Source organism: Ammodytes marinus, assembly GCF_949987685.1.
Source record: "Ammodytes marinus genome assembly, chromosome: 11".
NCBI lineage: Eukaryota > Metazoa > Chordata > Actinopteri > Uranoscopiformes > Ammodytidae > Ammodytes > Ammodytes marinus.
The window spans coordinates 786,606-809,955 of record NC_137215.1 but is presented as its reverse complement, the minus strand read 5'-3'; the positions used below and the strand labels follow the sequence as shown (position 1 = coordinate 809,955).

The 23,350-nt window shown below is 39.5% G+C and overlaps 2 protein-coding genes and 1 pseudogene across 3 annotated transcripts; all 3 read left to right on the top strand.

The window, feature by feature from the left end:
• On the top strand, nt 1-22,190 carry LOC307257955 (E3 ubiquitin-protein ligase TRIM35-like; annotated as a pseudogene). The gene is made up of 2 exons: nt 1-181; nt 20,974-22,190. The product of its transcript is annotated as an E3 ubiquitin-protein ligase TRIM35-like (transcript).
• On the top strand, nt 299-2,343 carry LOC307258020 (nuclear factor 7, ovary-like; the record flags this gene model as incomplete). The annotated part of the gene is made up of 2 exons (XM_080037406.1): nt 299-343; nt 1,471-2,343. The coding sequence occupies 2 exons, from the start codon at nt 299-301 to the stop codon at nt 2,341-2,343; spliced, it is 918 nt and encodes a 305-aa protein (XP_079893532.1).
• LOC307257956 (caspase a-like) lies at nt 3,969-13,278 on the top strand. Its single transcript, XM_080037326.1, has 8 exons — nt 3,969-4,018; nt 4,413-4,672; nt 11,352-11,428; nt 11,707-11,883; nt 11,972-12,206; nt 12,305-12,442; nt 12,563-12,672; nt 12,900-13,278. The coding sequence occupies exons 2-8, from the start codon at nt 4,420-4,422 to the stop codon at nt 13,002-13,004; spliced, it is 1,095 nt and encodes a 364-aa protein (XP_079893452.1). The 5' UTR covers nt 3,969-4,018; nt 4,413-4,419; the 3' UTR covers nt 13,005-13,278.
• Nucleotides 22,191-23,350: the final 1,160 nt, after the last annotated feature.

The window sequence follows — 23,350 nt, the reverse complement described above, 5'->3', positions numbered from 1 at the left end:
ATGGCTTCCAGATCAGAGGAGGATTTCTGCTGTCCGGTCTGTACAGATGTCTTTAGAGATCCTGTTGTTCTGTCATGTAGCCACAGCTTCTGTAAAGGCTGTCTGAAGAACTGGTGGAGAGAGAAACCAACACGTGAGTGTCCAGTTTGTAAGAGAAGATCTTCAAGGGTAGAACCTCCTTGTAACCTGGTATTAAAGAACCTGTGTGAGGCCTTCTTACTGGAGAGAGATCAGAGAACCTCAGAGGCTCTCTGCAATCTCCATTCTAGAAAACACAAACTCTTCTGTCTGGACCATCATGAGCCAGTTTGTCTCGTCTGCAGAGATTCAGAGAAACACAGCGGCCACAGATTCAAACCCATCCATGAAGCTGCACCACAACACAAGAAGAAACTAGAGGAAACTCTGAAGCCCTTAAAGCAGAAGTTAAAGCTTTTTGAACAAGTTAAAGTGAAGTCTGATCAAACAGCAAAACACATAAAGGTCCAGGCCCGACGCACAGAGAGACAGATTAACGCGCCCCACACACATCCTGCGTCTACCTCTGGAGCGCGTCGCGTTACCTTACTGCTGCCTCTCTCTGACTTTTCTCGGACACACATGCAACGTCTCAGCAGCTGCTGCTTCTAAAAGCCCTATCTTTCTACATAGAGTTTTCATCGATAATTCCCATTTAAAATGAAGTTCTTTCATGTCATCTATGATGCATATGATTTATATTGAGTCTGGACAGTAATCCGTGCGCCCCATTGCCATTTTTTTTCTTTTTTTTTGCCATATGTTCGCTTGTTGGAAGTTTTATTTTGAAGGGGACACACCAGGAAATGGTGAAACTACAGCGAAAGCTTCCAGTATGAAGTCAATAGGACTCTCAGCAGAGTATTTCAAAAATCACTTTACTGATTTATACGGGAGAGAGAGAGGGGGGTGTGGTCGGGGAAGAAGAAGGCCGCAGACACAGATAGAGCAACGGAAAACTGTTGCGCTCATCATGATCTTTTTTATTTCTTCACTATATTGGATCTCTATATGTGTCATTTATCCAAAAATGAAATGCCAGAACTAATTGAAAATTAGGTTTTAAATCCCTCGGATTTTGATTGCACAATTAAATCGTGAAATAAAGGGATTATTCGCGTATACGACTGAGGGATGTTTTATTTTGAAATAAACACACCGGGTAAACGTGTAACTAGAGTGAATGCTGCTGGTATGACTGTCAGCAGAGTATTTCTCTATCAGTTAAAGCACAGAGACGCGAGAGAGACGCGCTGCTCTCAGAAAAAAATAGGCGAGCCTCCTGAGGTGAAGGGGAGCGTCGCTGCAGACGTGCCTCCGACGCGCCTCAGCAGTGCGTCTGAGGTTGGATGTGTGCTCGCTCTACGTTGATTTCACGGTCTGTGACAAAAAGTCAGACGCAGACGCGAGGTAGACGCGCAGTAGAGGTAGGATGTGTGTGGGGCGCGTAAGGATCAGTTTAAGAAGCTTCACCAGTTTCTAGAAGAGGAAGAGGTGGTTAGGTTGGCTGCACTGTGGGAGGAAGAGGAGCAGAAGAGTCAGATGATGAAGGAGAAGATGGAGGCTCTGAGCAGAGAGATAGCAGCTCTTTCAGACACAGTCAGAGCCACAGAGGAGCAGCTGAGAGCTGAAGACATCTCATTCCTGCTCAACTACAAGGCTGCAGTGGACAGAGTCCAGCAGCGCCCCCTGCCATATTATCCACAGCTGCTCTCAAGAGCTCTGATAGATGAGGCCAAACACCTGGGCAACCTGACCTTCAACATCTGGAACAAGATGAAGAACATGGTCTCCTACACTCCTCTGGTTCTGGACCCAAACACTGCTCATCCAAGTCTCATCCTGTCTGAAGATCTGACCAGTTTGAGAGAAGGGCAGAAACAGCAGCTTCCTGATAATCCAGAGAGGTTTGATCCTTACGCGTCTGTTCTGAGCTCTGAGGGCTTTAACTCAGGGACTCACAGCTGGGACGTCCAGGTTGGAGACAATACAGTCTGGTTACTGGGTCTGTTAGCAGAGTCTGGACAGAGGAAGGGAGACGAAGAGTCTGGATTATGGGAATTAGGGTTTGATAAAGGGAAATACTACGCACGGTCCCCACCAGCTCCAGACATTGTTCTCCCATTTGAGAAGAAGCTCCAGAGAATCAGAGTGAATCTGGACTGGAACAGAAGAAAGCTGTCGTTCTCTGATCCTGATACTAACAGACGCATACACACCTTCACACAAACTTTCACTGAGAGGATGTTTCCTTGCTTTAACACTAGCGATGAACTGAAGATATTACCAGTGAAGGTCTGTGTGACAGTGGAACAGAGCAGTTAGAGATAAAGACGATTAGAACATTTATGATTTAGTTTATGATTTGTAGGTTATTTTATAAGATCCTGAAAGCAAACATCACCTAGTGGATTTCCTTTCTTTAGCTGCACCTGTTCTGCTGACTCATTATTAAGCAATATTACTACTCTTGTCCCTGATCTTGTATTTTATATTAGTTGGATGCTGAATGTGGTGTATGATCATTTTATGTGACTGTGTGGATTGTGCTTATTTTATCATAATGCTGCTTTCCTGGACAGGTCATTCTTGAAAAAATACATTTTAATCTCAATTAATTCTACCTGGTTAAATACAGGATATTGATATTGATTAACTTTTTTTGTTGTTGTTTAGTTTGACATTTGGATTTTTGTTTCTATTGGCGACTGTTTCACATGTAAAATGATTTTAATAAGTGTCTGATTTGTTTAACTTCTGTTTGTTTAACTTTCTAAAGTGTTTTCAAAATGAACAATTTTAATGGATTATTTAACTTTTATTGGTTCTGACATTTTTCTGCTGCACGAGCCTGCAGTGGCCTCCAGGGGGCGCGAGAGGATAGTTAATGTTTATCCACATTCAATCTGAAGCCGTCAAGAAGTTACAGTATCTCACAAAAGTGAGTACACCCCTCACATGTCTTGAATGGGTGGAGGAGGATTCCAGTGGCAATCTGTGAAGCTCTGGTGAACTCCATGCCCAAGAGGGTTAAGGCAGTGCTGGAAAATAATGGTGGTAACACAAAATATTGACACTTTAGGCCCAATTTGGACATTTTCACTTAGGGGTGTACTCACTTTTGTTGCCAGCAGTTTACACATTAATGGCTGTGTGTCGAGTTATTTTGAGGGGACAGTAAATTTACACTGTTATTCAAGCTGTACACTGACTACTTTACATTGTATTAAAGTGCCATTTCTTCAGAGTTGTCCCATGAAAAGATATAATGAAATATTTGAAGAAATGTGAGGGGTGTACTCACTTTTGTGAGATAATGTAGTTGTTCCCTGCATGTCATTGCCCTCTCAGTCCCATTTCATCTCTGTCCTTTCTCAATCTGGGCACTGGGTGTCAGCAGAGTCTTGATTATGGGAAATAGGGTTCTATAAAGGCGTATAATCAGCACAGTCATGAGGATGTTTGCACACTTTTAACACTGTAGATAAACTCCCTCTGAAGATATTACCAGTGAAGATGACACACACATAAATGCACACACACGCACTAACGCCACACACACACAGAAACAGAAACACACACACACACACTAAAGCTTAAGCATCTTTGTGAGTTTGAAAAGCACTATATAAGTCGAATAATTATTATTATTTTATTTTTTCATCATTATTATTATTATTATTATTAATATTATTATTATTATTAATAATAATGCTTGATGAATGTCTCATTCCATTAATAAAATGTTTTCTACAATTGCAGATGTTATGATCAAGTACCAAAATACACATTATTATAGTTCGTTTTAACTTTTTTTAAAGGTTCATATTTTCTGATGGCATGTCGAGACTCTTTTTACTTTGGGGGAATAATTAGACAAGATAAAACAATAAACAGACACACCCCGGATCATACGTCAGAGTTTCCGCTTTATCCTCTTCCTCTTGCATCAGATTTTCTCCCTCTCGTTCAGACACGCCAAGAGTGACTCTGCATTTTTGTGAGTTTTTCACTACTTTTTATACTTTATTCTTACTTTTAAGACATTGACATGAAACGGACGATACAAAACAGCCATTCTCTTCTGTATGAGCCATTATTAACACTCCTTTTAAAGACACTTTCACATTATTTACTGCCCCCAGGGTATAGGTCTATGTATTTTCCTCTTCAACTTCAATACAGTTACTTTCGCCCTGTGGCCACGAAATGTGCCGTGCCCTAGCAGTTTATGCCGCTCCCTATATTGTAATGTGGATACCTGTTCACATTAGAGAACTTTGAATGGCCTTGTGTCTGAATTGTGCTATAGAAATGAACTTGCCTTGCCTTAAAGAGAATCAAAAGTTGGTTAATGAAAACAGAAAAATTCAAATGTCCTCTGATCTTCACAGGTGAGCAATGGCGGATCATCAAACCATACTTCGGGTTCTAACAGTTCTGGAAAAATTGCGAGTAGAGGAATTCAAGGTGTTCAAGTGGCATCTGAAAAACCTGGAAGAGATCCCACTGTACAAACTGGAGTGTGCAACCAGGCATGAGACAGTGGATCTGATGGTTCAACATTACCCACAGGAGGTAGTGCAGGTGACCACTAAGTGTCTGAGCAGTATGAAGAGGGATGACCTGGTGCTGGCTCTGAATCCACCCAAAGGTAAGACCCTCACACACTAAACCACGTCTTGTTCACACTGAATTAATCCAAAAAGGTTCATTTAGTCTAACTTGATAAATTAACTTAAATGTTCATGTAAACAGACTGTCGCGGCAATTAAATACCAGTTTGTCTAGTTAGGATGAGAGTTGACAATGAATTACCAGTTGACAGACACACTATTCAAGTATAATAGAAAGATATTTAATGCTCCTTGATAGTAAAGCCTCACCGGAGCCCAACGTTCATGTCGGGACACCAAACTGTCTGAAGTTTGTTCCTGTTTCCATCAGAGAGTGTTTTTAAATCCTCCCTACCCTCCACAGCCAAAGAGTGAGCCTCCGTTTAGCATAGGCCTAAATTAATTTGCTTACAAACTGCCGGCCTTACTTCCTCAGTCGCAAAGTGATAGGGAACTCTGCAAACTGATTGGACGTCATAGCAGTTATGTATACGCCCATTATACAACAGAACCAATTAGATCACTCGATTTAAGCCACCCGTTTTATATATATATATATATATATATATATATATATATATATAAATATATATATATATATATAAAATTTTTTCCAGAGTTGTATATACACATGTACATACACACAACATTAATTTCCATCACAAGACAGCAAGTTAAGCAAAGCATGTCAAGGTACAAAGAAGTTAATACTAGTCTGTTGACATGAACAGAAAAATGTATGTGTGTGTGTGTGTGTGTGTGTGTGTGTGTGTGTGTGTGTGTGTGTGTGTGTGAGAGAGAAACCCCGCCCACCTTACCTGCATTCAGTTCACAGACACTACCTACTATCATGCCTCTCCCTCTGTCCTAAAAATAGCTTCAGTGCAACACTAAATCCTACAGAACTGGTCTGCCCGCATCATTACTCACAAACTGATCTGAACACGTCACCCCCCAGTGGAATTCACCTACACGGCTCCCTGTACATAACTATCGGTTACAACAATCTTCTGCCCTCCACCACCTTTCCCTCAAAACCACCTGGGGCCTCATTTATAACGGTGTGCGCAGAAACCATCCTGAAACATTGCGTCCGCACAAAGCCAAGACTGTGCTGTGCAAAAAAAGAAATCAGATTTATAAAACTGTGCGGCGCACACTTGCACGGAATCTTCCCTTTATAAATACCCACCTGCGGTGAATTGTGCGCAGACGATCTCCACCCCGTGTCCTCCCACTTCACCTCCCAGTTTCATCCCACAATCTACCATACATGGCGAATGCTAAATAGCTCCTGAATATGATGACGCTCTTAATAAGCACAGAATTTTGGCTGACATGAGGAAAAAAGGGAGGCAACCGGCCGCAAAGACAGCGACTGGGAAGGAAGAAAGCCTGTGACGTGCATGTGCTGCAGTAACTGTCACACAAACACACACACACACACGCGCGCGCGCTTATCACATATCATGATTGGCACAGTCGTTGTAGTCTTTGTAAAACAGTTTCGCCCACCTTTGTGCTGTATGCAATATCACGTATTAGCGTAGGCCTACCTGTAGTACTATATGTAGGCCTATATAAAATATGGTGTGACAAGTGAAATAATGCCTATAGTCTATTCGAGAGAATTGTTTATCTCCCGTGAGATCCACACATTTCCAACAACGTCAGATTATAGTTATATCTTCCAGGGTGAATTGTTATGGGAAAGAGATGTGTGTAATGATTTGCAAAATTCATAACATGAATTTATCTAACGAAATATACAATTTAATTAATATCTGTTGGGCTTAAAATTTGCTCTCCCGCTGGCCACTCACGGAAACACCTCCCGACGTATAGGATATTATTATAAAGTAGCGCTATAAGATTCAACGTATAAAATATAACCAAAACATGTAGACCTAGGCTACTTGATAAGTAATTCAACCTACATCACAACTGCATGCCATAGACTACAGTAGCCATACATTCGCAACTATAGGTAAGCTTATACATTTTATTGACTAAATAGATTGGGTGCCAAGCATCATTTGTCTGGGTTTTTCTGATGACTGAGCTTTATTTCGAGGTGTTGCCATTGAGTGTCGCTGATTCCCCGAGTCAGGAAAACCTTGCGGTAGCTCTACGCATGGTCGAAAGTTGGCGTAGGAATACGCACACTTCTCCGCAAATAATGTTTTTATAAATACCAACGTTTGTCACCGCACATTTTCCCGCACATTTCTGTCCGTCTACGCAAGGTTTTCGTGCGCCGCAAGCTTTATAAATGAGGCCCCTGGTCTTACTGGCCTACTCTCTATCACTAACACTGTAACTGTATAACTACCTTTTTGGGCTGCTTTTGATATTTTTTTATTGTTTTTTAAAATTGTATTCATGACATGTTGGGTGACTGAGTGTCAGGGCTGCCAAGTTTCACCAAAAGTTTGGAGTGAGATTTTTTGGCCGAGGGACCCAAAACCGTGTCCTCTTTCCCACCCAATCATTTTTGCTAGTGTCCTGCAAGTTTACATATTGTTCATAATAAATCAGAAATAAAAGACAATTGGAAAATGTGATAAAACATCAAAAATCTTATTAAAATAAACTAATTCATGAATTGCAAAGTCGTAGGACAGGTTTTCATTAAACATTGGGTGTGGACATATTATAAGTGGGGGTCTGAGGGTCCCCCCACCCAGAATTTTTTGAGCATTAAACACTTAACACTTACTGTGACATCACAGTTCAGTTATGGGTTCAGTTTGGTGAGCCTAAACTGACCTGGCTGGTTTTATCTGTGTTTTATCTAGTGCCGCCCAATTTCTTCCCTAAAGATCTCTCATTACATTGGTCCATTTCATCACTCAATTTGGCCCACCTGATCACATACTTTCAAGCAGCACTGTATGGTGCATAAAGTAGACAAAGGAGTTACTTGGTCCCACGGTGTGTGACAATCTCCTCTTTCTCCATGTCATTTCAGGCTGTGATTCTACATCTCGTCTATTTGGCATAGGAAAGGGAATGGCACTGAAAAAAGTAAAAAATTACACTAGCTAGGGGAGGGGTTAATCTAATTCATGAGAGGCACCTGTTATACCCCTGGCAGGTAAGCCAGGCTGTTTTTCAGGTTAGAGGCCAGTCTAAAAGCAGCATTGCCATCACCCATTGGCAGTACGATGATTGGATATTGAATAAGTGTGGAGCTCATGTGCATATTCAAATTAATTTAAAAAGAAACTTGTAATACAAAAAAAGTTACTTTTCAAGTATACTTTTACTTTGTAAAGTTTTATTGTGGTAGGAGTAAAGGAAAAAATTAAGCCTATTTGGGTTTATTTTGGGCGTGTACGATTAGTGTATAGCTCATTTGCATATTAAAATTAATTTTCAAAGAAACTTTTAATACGAACATTTTTAATTATCATGGATACTTTCAGTCAAGGGAGTAGGTTTGATTTGGACATTGGTGGGGTCCGTGGGATATGAAAGTGCTTCCTAAAGTTGATAGGTTTTTTTTGTATTCGCAATGATAATTGAAAAAAAAATCAATAAATCGGCTTAATTAACATGTTTATAATGCATATCTGAATATCAAAAGAGAATATGCATTCTGTAATGTTATAGGTTAAAGCAACTAATGAAAGAAAATGAGTCAACTTAGAAGAGTTTTCAACTTTACTCTGGTGCAACTGAATCTCATGACTAACATATTAATCATTATTGAACCTCACCTGTGAATTTCCAGCCTCTCTTCCATCTCCTCCAGCCTCTCCTTCTCTAGCCTCTCCTTCATCTTCTACAGCATCTCCTCCTCTGTCTCCTTCTCTATCCTCTCCTCCTCTATCTCCTCCAGTCTCTCCTTCTCTATCCTCTCCAGTCTCTCCTCCTCTAGTCTCTCCTCCTCTATCTCCTCCAGTCTCTCCTCCTCTAGTCTCTCCTCCAGTCTCTCCACTGTCTGTCACCTGACAGAAGTATGTTGATGCATGACATATGAACAGATATATTAGGGTACATACATGGGTAGACAAAATGTTCACACAATTATTATGTTTTATTCCCCCAAAATATATATGTATAAAATCACATGAGCATCTGCAATGTGCTTGTTGTTACTGTACATGAGAGGGAAACCTTGAAGGAAAATAAAGGTTATTAAATTTAATTAATGTTTATTTATCCCAATTTTTTTTTAAACCATTGCTCCCTTTCCACACAAATAAAACATGAAAATAATGGTAGGCCTATACCTTAAAATGCGGATCTCTTTGGCATTATAGCCTATGCTGACTAATAATCAATATCAGTATTGTTATGGCTCTAAAATATATAACATTTTAATTAACTTGCACGTTCACTTCCAAAGAAGTCTATTATGTCCAGTTTTCGTTTCTTCGACATCCTACACACACACAAACACACACACGCACGCACGCACAGCACGCGCGCACACGCACAAGCATAAAACACACACAATTATAAGTGTTACTGCAAATGACATCACTGATATTAAAATCCGTCTCGCTGACGTGACCGAAGGCAGAACTTACACTCGCAGATGCAGATATTAGCTATGCACTGAGGCGTCCTGTTGCTCCTCCTGTCTGGGACTAGCAAGTTGCCGGTAGCTTTTTTTTTTTTTTAACAAGTAGATGGAGTGACAGCGGGGACGGCCAATCAGGTTGAATATAGGTTTGCGGGAAACCGCTACAGCCAATCAAAGCGCGATAGTTGTTTAGAGGCGGGACTTCTAGCAGAGACTGATTTTTAACCCTTTGTGTACTATAATTATTGCCTAAACAATACGGACAGCGGGTGTATTATTGGTAGGGACTACACAGTAGAGGCTGGATTTTGGTAGGGTCGGGACCCTACCGTCCCTATATAATCCTACGCCCTTGCTTTCAGTGTGTAAAGTTTCATTTTGATAGGACTAAAGGAGAAAAAAATTGCCCTATTTGGATGTATTGGTGTCTCGCCTTATTGGCACACATCTCGGATTGATGAGAATTAAACATATTTCCTCAACTAGGATTTCTTAGGATGTTGTTCTGGACACCTCATAGAAATGATCTGAGCTGAAAAAAAATATTTTACAATTTATTCTATTTTTGGCCCCAAAATGCCTTACTTTGCCTGGCCTAATAGGCTAGTTCATTACACAGAATAATAAAAGCATTTTTTTTGGCGGATGAGCCATTTGTTACTTTGCAAACCTAATTTTCAAACTAAATTACCAAAAACAATATACAAAATGATCCAAAGATCTTCTGAATTTACTTGAGTGAGATTGAAGGGTTAATATGTTTGATGCACGCGCGCTCACCGGCCGGCGGGGACACAATTCTTATCAGCGGTAACTTGGCACGCTATCAACACCATAGATAGTAAATAATAGATCAACACACACCTCGGAAGAGAAGGTGCGGGGGGTGGGGGGGCTCGTCTCCCGCTTCGAATGCACAGTGCACGTCAAAGCATAACGTTAATGCGCGTTCAGAAAGAGGAAGTCACGGCACCCACTTATTTTGGGGATTAATTTATCCGCGTGAGAAATTTGAGGTGTGGCGTGTGAGAGTGTGAACTGGTTGATTTGCGTGTGTCTCACGGCCAAAGAGTGAGACTTGGCAGCAATGAGATCAGCGCACACTTCCTGCAGCAGTAAAAGGTGCTCCGCCGTACTGACATTAAAGTAGGTCACAGAACAACAGGAAACATCAAGTTAGATGTCGGTGCGCGCCCGTCCCTGCGCACGGACTGTTGGCAGCTGGGGTGTTTCCACGTCTAACTTAAAGACTTTAGTTTAAACAATTCTTTGATAAGAGTTTTGAACATTGTCCTTTGTTTTGTTGCGTGAGCCACGTATTGGTTTCACTTTACTGGCGCTCGTGCCCAACCGATTGTATTTGTTTATTTTTTAAGGCAGAAGAAACAAAAGCAGAAAAAAATTATCACATTTGTTCGTTTAAAGTCTTTGTTTAGATAAGGATGATTTGCTTTATGGGACTGCAATGCCCCAAAGTGTGCAGCTTAAACTTCAAAGTTTTAGTTTTATTTAAGTGTCTCGATTTCTTCTGACTTCGTTTGCATTAAGTTAACCCTCCTATCCTTGGCGTGACCCCATTTAATGGTTAACATCTCTAAATGAATGGTTCACAAGAGTGTTTTTGCTTCATATTTTATAACTATTCCTGACTTTATGCAGACAACTTAGTTCCCAGTACATTGATAGTTCTGGGGAGGAGGAGCAAACATATATAATGGGTTGCAAAGCTGCATTCTTGACCATCTGTCTTGGTGCTCTGTGTGCATTCTCTACTGAAAACTTCTAATAAAAGGTTTTGTGCCTGTGAGGTTTTTCCCAGCTATTTGACAGTGAAAGTGACATAGAGGAGAATGTGTCTGAGACAGAGGATAATGTTGAGGACGACCATATTTATGAGGCTGGTGAGAAAATAATGCCCTTCTTCTGAAACTGAAGAAACCGCGCAAAACATTTTTTTGTAGAAGAAGGCATTCTCATAAACCTGTAAATAGAACAGTTGTTTTTAAAAACTTGTAGAAAGATTACAAAAACTGTTATTTTGGAGACACTAGGTTTTTACAGAAAAGCAATGTTTCATAACTATTTCTAATGTCTTCTTCCAAAATCACTACCTTTGTCGGAATCCTCTTAAGAGGCAACTATTTGAGGTGTGTAATTATTTTGTTTCATATTTCCTTTTCTAGATCAGGACATCTTCGGGGTGAGGAGAAAGGAGAAAACTTCAAATGCAACCGGGAAGGAAAAACCGGACAACAGAGATGTTAGTTGTTCATAAAAGCAATATCAAATATCTCACATGGGCTGTATTGATAGATTTTTTTTTCCAGTAGTGGAAACAATGGAGAAAATTAGTTTTACTGCAACAAAATAATTTAATACGTCCATGTGCATCTGAGATGACCTCTTACTTTGATAGAAAGTAGTTGTTTAACCAGCTGGAATAAACGTGTTTCGTAGTTCACATATTTCTTTAAGATGATCACGTTGATACGCGGTGAATTCTTTGTGTAACTTTCTCCCTGTAAACTTGCCTTTCAGATTTACCCCGTGTCTAAAGATTCCATGAGGAGTCGCGTGGCCCTGCTAATCACCAACATAAAGTTCACTGATGAGGAAATGAACAGAAATGGAGCAGAGAAAGACGAGGAGAACATGGAGAACCTGCTCAAATCTCTCAAGTACGAGGTGGTGAAACACAGCAACCTCACTGGAAAGGTACTTCATAAAAGGGAAATAAAAATCAATCAATATTTTTGTCGTATTTTTTTAGCAATGCAGTGACTTTAATATTGTGTCGTCCCAGGAAATTGACCGTTCATTGGTTGAGTTCTCCAAACATCCTAAACTCATACAGACAGACAGCGTGGTGGTGGTTATCATGTCTCATGGGAAACTAGGAGCCATCCTAGGTAAAGACTGGACAGATGAGAACCAAGATGAGTTCCCAATCAACAACATCTATAAACACCTGGACTCACATAATTGTCCTGCGCTGCTCGACAAACCGAAGATCATCATAATCCAGGCCTGCAGAGGAGGTGATTCTCACACCAGATGTGAAGTCTGTTAATGTCTTGTTTTTTAAGTAAGAAAAACTCTTGCGCATGGTCTTTAAAATGTGCCACATGTGTTTCAGGTGGGACGGGATCAGTACTCGTAAGTGATGGTCCAAACACAGCCGAGGTCTGTGATGAGGAAGAAAACATAGAGGAGGATCGTGTGCAGCATGTCCACAAAGAAAAAAACTTCATTGCTCTTCATTCCTGCACCCCTGGTCAGTTAACTCAAATCAAGAATAATCAACAATAGTTTCTTTGAAAACATCTTTTTTTGTTGTTGCCTTATCAGACAATTATCTAAATGTATTTTCTATGTCTATATGTTTTTCCTCCAGATACTGCCGCATATAGACACAAAGATCTTGGGTCTTTCTTTATCAGGTATATCGATGATGTATTCAAGAGCTCCGCACGTCAACATCACATTGAGGAACTTTTCAGAAAAGTAAGTTTACAAAATGCAAACTGTGTTTTGGTAGCAAATTATCTATGTATAATTAGTATTGTCATATACTAGCTAAATGCAAAGTTTCATGCTTTTATCGCAAAGTGCACTATTCTAGCGGAAAATAATATTCATCCGCTAAAGAAATATCAGGTGTAAGCAAAGAAGTGATGCTTTTGTTTTTTTAAGTCTTTAGCCTTGTTTCATAGTTTGTTTCAACCCTGCAGGTCATGCTACGCTTTGAAGACTTCAAATTTCAAACAAGAAGACAGATGCCCACCAAAGAGAGATGCACTCTAACTAGGAACTTCTACTTTTTCCCAGCCAGCTGAGATGAGTTTCACAGTCACAGACTTATGATTGAAATTATTCCTGCAATGCTTTCTGAGGTGCTTTTTGGTGAATAGCTAAAACGTATTGATGGATGACTTAAATAGAGACACCTTGGACATACAAATATTTGTTTGTGTTTGTTTGATACACTTTGTATTCAACAGGTTGCTTAATCATGGACATCAGGCAACCAGTAAATATCAGTTTTAATCTCTTTTGTTTTAATTTGTCAATGCTTTGATTGGAAGGAATTAAAAAAAACATTTTAAATTATTGTGTGTATTGTATTTTGAAAATTTACATTCAGCACTGGTTTTGAAATTGTTTTACGAAAAGTTTAGCTTATCCATGCCAACATGACAGCTAGGTCAAGGCTTTTGTCAAAAAGGACCTTTTCTTAACTTGGGCCCAGTTTGGATGTCTGATGTTGCTAACAAAAGTACAGAGTTAAAGTCAAATCAAAAACCCAATCCCAATAAATGTAATCAACTTGTGTAGATAATTAAATAACTCAAACAAATGTGCAGTTATAAGTCTCGGTAGATAGAAGTGGATTGACTGAGAAAAATGGGAACTTCAGAGTCCACTAAAGAGCTGATGAAAAGAGGAAATAGTTGCCCATCAAAAAAGGGAAGTGAATCCCTTGAAGAGTTGTTTTGATGTTGCGGCATTCCCTTGTGTTGAACTCATGGTTTATTCTACAGTTGTTTTATGCTTTAATGTTTCTTTCTTACAATATATGTATTTGTTGTACTTCCCTTTTTATATAATATGTCTTTTTAATATGTTTATGTATATATATACACACAGTATACTATACTATATACTGTTATCTTTTGTTAGGAATTTTGCAAACCTGCATTTATCTGACAGATATGACTACCTTGCAGATAAATATTTTACATTGAAAATAATATGATTGGTTTAATAAAGAACGAGACAAAATAATGTTACAAAAAAACAGAATGTCCAACCTTAAAATTTGGCTGACATGTTCATTTATAATACTGTATTAATACAAATCCAATAATATACAATATAAAGTCATTGGCAATTGATTGGGCCATTCTTTTACTTTAAGTGTATTTAGATTTTTACTGAAGTTAATTTTTGTTTTTTGACTTCCAAAGCTTTTCAATGCAGGACATTTCGTTTTAAAGCATTATTTTTATTTTATTTAGTTTTTTTAAAAACGATATAATAAATGATTCATTATAATGTTAAAATAGTATTTAACTTCAGGTAAACTTACAGTAGCTTATTATAAGGCAGGATGGTGCACTGTAACCAAAGCAAGGCACACACTCGGAAAGTGATTTTTTTCAGACAAACTTTACTTAAAAACAAAACAAAAACTAACTCGGATCGTACAAATGAAACCATTTCATCACAATACAACATAAAGGCAACAGGTAGAGTAGGCAACATGGTCACATGGTTGCAGTCTGTGCATGTCTGATGTGTCACCACCATGTGAGTCTTTTACATGGCTACTTTGATTCATGCTGATGCTTTCACAGTCATCAAGTTCACTCATAAAATATAAACAGACGTAGCTTTACAGGAGGATATTCTCTGTGGGTTTAAAAAAACAAAACAACAAGCCTTTATTCACTTAAAGACCAGAATTATCAATCCAACCAGACTATACATAATTTTAATATCTTATTTGAACATACTGGCAGTGTTAGAGAGCTTTATATCAGTTTACACTTTTTACAAAACAAAGACACAGGTGGCTAGTAACAAGCACTCATGTTCTCATCCAATGACTGGCACTCTGCACATTCAAACAAGTAGCTACAAATGATGCATGCATGCGCTCACCCCCAACACTGGAGCAACTGTCAGTATTGCTGCTCAACCGTAAAGCCAGATGAAATAAGGTACAGGAGCATAGCTTTTGTGAACTACAAGAGATGACATTAGAAAAGTTTGGTAGTAAACCAGCGTACGACATTCAGATTGATAATTTATTCTTTGTGTTTGGTTGTTAAAATATGCTTTCTGTAACTGTGACTAATCCAAAATACTTTAAGAAGCAGGATATGTATAGCACATCCGCGCATGCCCCTCGGCGAGGCCCTCTTGGCGTTTTTTTATTGGTTGTTGTGCTGTGAAACAAGCTCAACGCCACTCAAGATTAACAAACTATTTTTTGGTACAGTATAATATAAGCAATGGTTGTAAGCCTAGGTATATGAGGTTTCTTTATATGTCCATGGGGTGAATGCCTCCATATATTATATAATTGTTTTGTATATTTTATGTGTGCTAATTATTGTTTACAGGCAATTTTCCACAACACTACCAGCAGAATATTCAGTGTGTCTTCTTTCCACTGTGCAATAGAAAACATAACAGCAATTTACAGTGAACTAAACCATGCAGGTGCTTTGAGGGAGGCTAGAGGACATCAGAGAGAGCAAAATAAAGTACTTTGCTTGTACAACACAAAATAGACATGGCAACTGAATGAATTAAGTGTCCCATTTTAAATTTGGAATGTACAAGTATGGTGTTGTAACTTTTTCAAACATCATATCGTTGACAACACTCAACATACAGAACCACACATTTACAAAATAGCAACTCATGCGCAGAACCATCTCAGGCCCTGCACACTGTGTAAAACGTGTTGTACAGTTTGTAACGCACCTTTTGCTGAATATGTAATAGATTGCATTCGTATTAACAGGAAACAAAAATTGTGAATCTGTTGTGTTTTTGCTTTTGTTGTGTGTGTGTCTTTTCGTGTGTCTGCGGTTGAGGTTTAGGCCAGAGTTACCCCAATGATGGAAGCAACGACTATTCCCAAAATCACACAACATATGATAATCATAATTTTCTTCTGTAAAGTTGTAACAAGAACAGAGAAACAGTCATCCGAGGCAGCAAAGGGAGAGCAGTGGAAAACATATTAGAAACAGGGCTGCCAAGTTTCACCAAAAGTTTGGAGTGAGATTTTTTGGCCGAGGGACCCAAAACCGTGTCCTTTCCCACCCAATCATTTTTGCTAGTGTCCTGCAAGTTTACATATTGTTCATAATAAATCAGAAATAAAAGACAATTGGAAAATGTGATAAAACATCAAAAATCTTATTAAAATAAACTAATTCATGAATTGCAAAGTCGTAGGACAGGTTTTAATTAAACATTGGGTGTGGACATATTGTAAGTGGGGGCCTGGGGTTCCCCCCCAGAAAATTTTGAGCATTAAACACTTAATTTCCTGCATTCTGGTGAATTTTTATGAAGCAATGTGTGCCTTTTCTGCATTCATTTTTATGTAAAGTAAAAGAGAACATTCACGGTTTCGCTGACACAAATTTAATTGAATAGCCTACAACAGGGTTCTCAACTTTTGGAAATTGTTTAGAGTGAGACAGAAGCGGATTTCCCATGCGAGCGCGCGAAGCGCGCGAGCGAAATTTTATTGTGTGTTTATTTATTAATTTAAAGCATAATAATGGTTTTTAACACAAGTTCAGTTCAATATAATTTCTTTGTTTTAGTTAAAATATAGCCTATTGTAGTAATTTTATGATGAAAGTATAACTGGATTAATACCAAATGCCAGACTAGTGAGATGGGTGTAGGCCTAGGGTAGTTCTTCTGGGTAGTTATTTCAGTAAAACTCTTAGTTCAGTTCAGCAAATATGGATACTGGATATTACTGATGCTCGCTGTTGTAGCTTCGAGTGGCAGATTTTGAGGCCTTCAGGATAGGGGTTTTCTGGCTCCCACTTGAAGCACTGTGGCTCCACACCAGCCATTTTGACCATCATAATGGAGGACAATGTTCCTTCTAGGGCTAGTCTGTTTCTGGTGCTGGTGAAGACCAACCATGGCAAAGACTCTTTCGGCGTCCGCATTTGAATGTGGGAGCACTAAAACCAACTTGGCCCCTCAACTAGTAGGTGAAAAATCGAAAAGCAAGTGCAAAACAAAAGCATTATTAGCTATGTCTTATGGGCTTCATAAGGGGCCTCTAAGGCCCCCACACACATACAGGAATAAACTTTCTACATGTAAATTATATACTGTTCATAAAAAGTAGCTTTCCACCCTGTATCTGTTGCAATGGGCCCCTCCATCATATAACATGGGTCTGCAGACCAATCTTCTGAAATGTTTTTACAGTTGCAGAGTAAAGAGTGCTGCCTGTTTAAGAAAAATAATGTTCCTTCTGCAGCTCAAGATTTGATTTAAATCTAAATTTTCCAGATTGATTTTTCAGATTGATGCATTTTACTTTAAAACTGTACCAATTTTCTTCCAGGGGGGCATGCCCCCGGACCCCCCAACAAGGTACAGGATATCTCCCACAGTATCCCAAAATCCTGTGGGAAACACTGACTCCCTTAATATGTTTATGCCAGTAAACGTATGTATCTTTGCGGAAAAGTCAATGTAACTGACTGGATAGGGAGGGGGGCGGGGGGGCTTTAAGAGTCTGGGCCTATTATCTCATAATCCGTCTATGTACCAACTAGTTTCCACAATCTTTTTTATTTTTGCGGGGAGCATGCACAAGCATTATTCATAGAAAAAAATAAAAAATAAATGTGGGGGGCCCACACAGGGTCTTGAAATGGGCCCCGAGATCGTTACGACCGCCCCTGCACGCTTGTCGTGTAGCCTGACGAAACGCTGCGCCTTCTCTCTGCCCGCTCGGCTCTCGCAGAATGCATTAGTGGGCGCATCAAACGCCACGGCCCGTGTGAAACGGCCTTAACTACTGAACGAAGGAAATCAAATTAGTTTTTCCCCAAAAAAACGAATGAGTTTTTCCCCAAAAAACGGGACAAATTGTGTCCTGGGAGAGATTTTTCCTTCCTCGGGACAGCTGGTGAAAAAAGAGAACAATTTCGGGAAAAACGGGACGGGTGGCAACCATAGATAGTATAAATAAGGTGGCAACACTAGGTGATGGTGGTGAAGGCCAGGATTTATCGAAGCTATAGGCTAGGCCCTATATATAAAAAAAATTGTTTGGCAGAGTTATAATTTGCGTGAGAAATGCAAGGTGTGGCGTGGAGCGTGTGAATTGCCTGAAATGCGTGTGTCTCACTCTCATTGCGTGAGGGTTGAGAACCCTGCTACAATGCATGTGTAGTGCTTTCAAATATCTCCTGTAGCCTATTGTTAAAAAATTTGGTTAAATTGTAATAAAGGTAATTATTCTATATGTATTCAACATTGTATGGGTTATCCAATTATCCAATTTCAATTCACCATTATTATATTAAATCTATGACACTTGATGTCTTCTCAGAACATATTTTTCCCACAGTAACCTCTAAGCTTAGTTACTCAATACATTCATTCAATTAATGTTGACAACATTTTAGAACAAAAATGTGTTGGTGTGTCAACCAGCCCAATAACATAATGCAAAACAAGCTTGAATATATCAAGTGAAGTGACTGATTTGAATTAAGGTGTTCTTACCTCTTTGTTCATTTAATACCGGCGTCCTTGTTGTCATTAATTTTCCATATAATTTGAACAAAGGGCGGGACTGGGAGGCGGTGGACTTTTATTAGTTTTGTAGTGTAACGCAGGGGAGCGTGGCCGTGGTGGTTTGCCAAGTGGCTGCTGCGGCTACGGGCTGCACACGGCCATGGACCTATAAAGAAACCGCGCGTGCAGAAAGCATGGCAGAAAGAGGATGTCACGGAACTCAGTCCGTTTAGCTTTTCAAAATAAGACTTTCAAAGTAAAAGTACCAAAAAAATATATATATTACGGGGATTCATTTCTCTGCGTGAGAAATTGGAGGTGTGGCGTGTGAGCGTGTGAACTGGTTGATATGCGTGTCTCACGGCCAAAGCGTGAGACTTGGCCGCTCTGCTGAGTGTCCTGAAAGGTGTCCTAAAATAAAATGCATTATTATTATTATTTATAATCTTTTGAATGTTGAAACTCCGTCTCTAAAACCCTGGCAGGCGTATATTTTCAGATAAAATCAAGATTGTAGAAACATTCTTCATGATTTTTACTTCCTTCTTCCTGCACAGCTTTGCCCCTTTGTGTGAACATGATGCATTCAGGAACGTGTTACGCTTGTATCATCAACTGAAAGATTCTGACGTAAATAAGCCCTTAGCCGCTCCACTAAGAGAGAGTTTTCATTTTGGAAACAGGACACACACACACCTGACCACAAGACACCAAACAACACACACACACACACACACACACACACCTGTCCACAAGACACCAAACAACACACACACATATAATGCACACAATGCAAATATTATACAAACATGATGCAGACGTCACACACACCCTTCCCAGGAGCATTTCCAGACAGTTTGGAAGCAGCAAGGAGACGAGAAAGTTAAATTAAACGTTAAATCAGCTCGTTTGTTACCACGCCTACCAGCATCCAGTAGCACACACACTTCACCTCCTTCTCATCCTCTCTTTTCCCCTCTTCTCCGGTGAATGACGGACAGAATAAGAAGTTGGTAGGAAGGCAGGGGAGCTACGCCTGACTGTACTGAGTTTTTTTTTCTGTCTGCTCTGTTTTCAGCTGCACTCACAGACAAAATGGCTTCCGTGTCAGAGGAGGATTTCTGCTGTCCGGTCTGTACAGACGTCTTTAGAGATCCTGTTGTTCTGTCATGTAGCCACAGCTTCTGTAAAGAATGTCTGAAGAGCTGGTGGAGAGAGAAACAAACACATGAGTGTCCAGTTTGTAAGAGAATATCTTAGGGTCGCCACCGACCCGTTTTGGATTTCAAATGCATAAAAGAACCACTTACATTTTGTTTATTGCATCAAATTTTCTTGACTTTGTCAGGAACCTCTATTTCAACAAAATAAAAAAAATTTAAAATGTTTCACTTAATTATAAAATGCTCTGGTGGAAATTATAACACTGGTGGTGTTAGGGTCGTTTTCGACCCGGTTATAGAATAAGATGTAAAAAACAATAACTAGAGCCAAAACTGAAATCATAAGTGCACTGTCAGCCAACACAATGACAGTCAGCTCCTCTCCCAATCATGTGAGCTCTGGGGGGGTTCTCATTTTGACTTTTTTTGCCCTTATACCTGCATAAAAGGGAAACATACAGACGGGCATATCCAGACATGTGAGGTCAATTCAATATAGAGTTGGTGACTTGCACAGTGCACATCTCCTATTTGCAGTATTCAAAAATTAGGAGATATACAGTGAGCCAAGTTCTGGATCATGTTTTTGGTGAAAATGGCCACCTGATTCTAAAAATAAGAGGTGTCAGGTCTGCCGAAGCACTAAGGACAGAAAGATAAAAGTATTGTGCTTTACCTGCAAGAAATATCTCTGCAAAGAACACTGAAAGTGTTGCTCTTTGCCACACATCTGAACACACAACCAAACATATGCAAACAGAGACTTTTACTCTTTTTTTTACTAGTTTTGGAACTAGTAATTGATTTCGATTGGTTTGATTTGTTGATTAGTTGTTGTTTATTTGACCTTACAAATCTATATTTTGTGTTGTGACTTGTTCTGGTTTTCATTGTGTGTTTGTATAATGCTGAAATAAAAGTTTTTTTGCTGTTTTCTGAAATAAATATTTATGGGTCGTAATTGACCAGTAACACCGTAGATGTTAAAAAGGTCAATAATATTAATATGAAAAAATAAATAAAACTAATTTAGTTAAGAAATGTATTCTCATACCCCTCAGTAATGATCAGGTAACACAACAACCAAATATTTATTTATATGATTCTCTAGAGGTTAATTTTACAATTTTTTTAATTGAAATTGAGGCGCATACTGACAAAAAAAAGGCCCAGCTGCCTACACCAAAACTATTAAAAACAATATTTTCATGGATAAGGAAGCCTAACAAGGTAACCAAGAGATGAGAAACAAACTGGATGATAGATAATTGTTTTTAGTGTTTTTTACAGCTGAAACCGACCCGCTAACACCATGGATGGTAGCAGAAAGTTAACACAGGAGGAAGGTTAAACTTAGCTTTAAATAACCTGTGTGAGTCCTTCTTACTGGAGAGAGATCAGAAAGCTTCAGAGGTTCTCTGCAGTCTGCACTCTGAGAAACTCAAACTCTTCTGTCTGGACCATCAGCAGCCAGTTTGTCTCGTCTGCAGAGATTCAGAGAAACACAGCGGCCACAGATTCAAACCCATCGATGAAGCTGCACCACAACACAAGAAGAAACTTGAGGAAACTCTGAAGCCCTTAAAGGAGAAGTTAAAGCTTTTTGAACAAGTTAAAGTGAAGTCTGATCAAACAGCAGAACACATAAAGGTCCAGGCCCGACGCACAGAGACGCAGATTCAGGATCAGTTTAAGAAGCTTCACAAGTTTCTGGAAAAGGAAGAGAAGGCCAGGTTGGCTGCACTGTGGGAGGAAGAGGAGCAGAAGAGTCAGATGATGAAGGAGAAGATGGAGGCTCTGAGCAGAGAGATAGCAGCTCTTTCAGACACAGTCAGAGCCACAGAGGAGCAGCTGAGAGCTGAAGACGTCTCACTCCTGCTCAACTACAAGGCTGCAGTGGACAGAGTCCAGCAGCGCCCCCTGCCATATTATCCACAGCTGCTCTCAGGAGCTCTGATAGACGAGGCCAAACACCTGGGCAACCTGACCTTCAACATCTGGAACAAGATGAAGGATATGGTCTCCTACACTCCTCTGGTTATAGACCCAAACACTGCTCATTCAATACTCATCCTGTCTGAAGATCTGACCAGTGTGAGAGAAGGGCAGAAACAGCAGCTTCCTGATAATCCAGAGAGGTTTGATCCTTACGCGTCTGTCCTGGGCTCTGAGGGCTTTAACTCAGGGACTCACAGCTGGGACGTCCAGGTTGGAGACAGTACACGCTGGTTACTGGGTGTGTTAGCAGAGTCTGGACAGAGGAAGGGAGACGAAGAGTCTGGATTATGGGAATTAGGGTTTGATAAAGGGAAATACTATGCACGGTGCCCACCAGCTCCAGACATTGTTCTCCCATTTGAGAAGAAGCTCCAGAGGATCAGAGTGAATCTGGACTGGAACAGAGGATATCTGTCGTTCTCTGATCCTGATACTAACACACACATACACACCTTCACACACACTTTCACTGAGAGGATGTTTCCTTGCTTTAACACTAGCGATGAACTGAAGATATTACCAGTGAAGGTCTGTGTGACAGTGGAACAGAGCAGCTAGAGATAAAGACGATTATAACATTTATGATTTAGTTTATGATTTGTAGGTTATTTTGTAAGATCCTGAAAGCAAACATCACCTAGTGGATTTCCTTTCTTCAACTGCACCTGTTGTTCTGCGGACTCATCTAAGTAATATTATTACTCTTGTCCCTGATCTTGTATTTTATATTAATTGGATGCTGAATGTGGTGTTTGATAATTTTATGTGACTGTGTGGATTGTTCTTATTTTATCATAATGCTGCTTTCCTGGACAGGTCATTCTTGGAGAAGATATTTTAATCTCAAATAGCCTGCAGTGGCCTCCAGGGGGCGCCAGAGGATAGTTAATGTTTATCCACATTCAATCTGAAGCTGTCAAGAAGATAGTCGTTCCCTGCATGTCATTCCCCTCTCAGCCCCATTTCATCTCTGTCCTTTCTCAGTCTGGGCACTGGGTGTATCAGCAGAGTCTGGCCAGAGGAAAGGAGACAAAGAGTCTTGATTATGGGAAATAGGGTTCTATAAAGGCGTATAATCAGCACAGTCATGAGGATGTTTCCACACTTTACCACTGGGGATAAACTCCCTCTTTACAAATTACCAGTGAAGTTGTGTGTGACAGTGGAATAGAGGAGATAAAAACAATTTAAACATTTATGATTTAGTTTATGTTTTGTATGTATTATTAAGCGATATTATTATCCCTGGTCTTGTATTTTATAATAATTGGATTCTGAATGTGGTGTTTGATAATTTCATGTGATTGTGTGGATTGTTCTTATTTTTTTAATCTCAATTAATTCTACCTGGTTAAATACAGGATATTGATATTGCTTGATAAACTTTGTTGTTGTTGTGAAGTTTGGCATTTGGATTTTTGTTTCTATTGACAACCGTTTCACATGTAAAATGATTTTAATAAGTGTCTGATGTTTCTGTATGATTTGTTTAACTTTTGTCTTTTTCATACATTCTGTGTCATTTTAAATTGTTGTTTATGATCTTGTAAATGGACTTGTGTGTGGAGCCATGAAGTTGTTTACAAACATTAAAATAAATTGTTAATTACTCAAATTAAATGTTTTTTGGTTTTTCATGCCTATGATGGTTCTACATTTTTATACTGATGTAGGTTTTTAACTACCATGTGGTTTATCTAGTTTTTATCTCTTTTACA

What these genes read in the sequence shown, in the direction of transcription:
- LOC307257956 (XM_080037326.1), top strand. Translation starts at nt 4,420, where the DNA reads ATGGCGGATCATCAAACCATACTTCGGGTTCTAACAGTTCTGGAAAAA. An exon ending in ACAGCAACCTCACTGGAAAG is followed by an intron (nt 11,884 to 11,971) that starts GTACTTCATAAA and finishes GTGTCGTCCCAG; the next exon opens with GAAATTGACCGTTCATTGGT. An exon ending in AATCCAGGCCTGCAGAGGAG is followed by an intron (nt 12,207 to 12,304) that starts GTGATTCTCACA and finishes CATGTGTTTCAG; the next exon opens with GTGGGACGGGATCAGTACTC.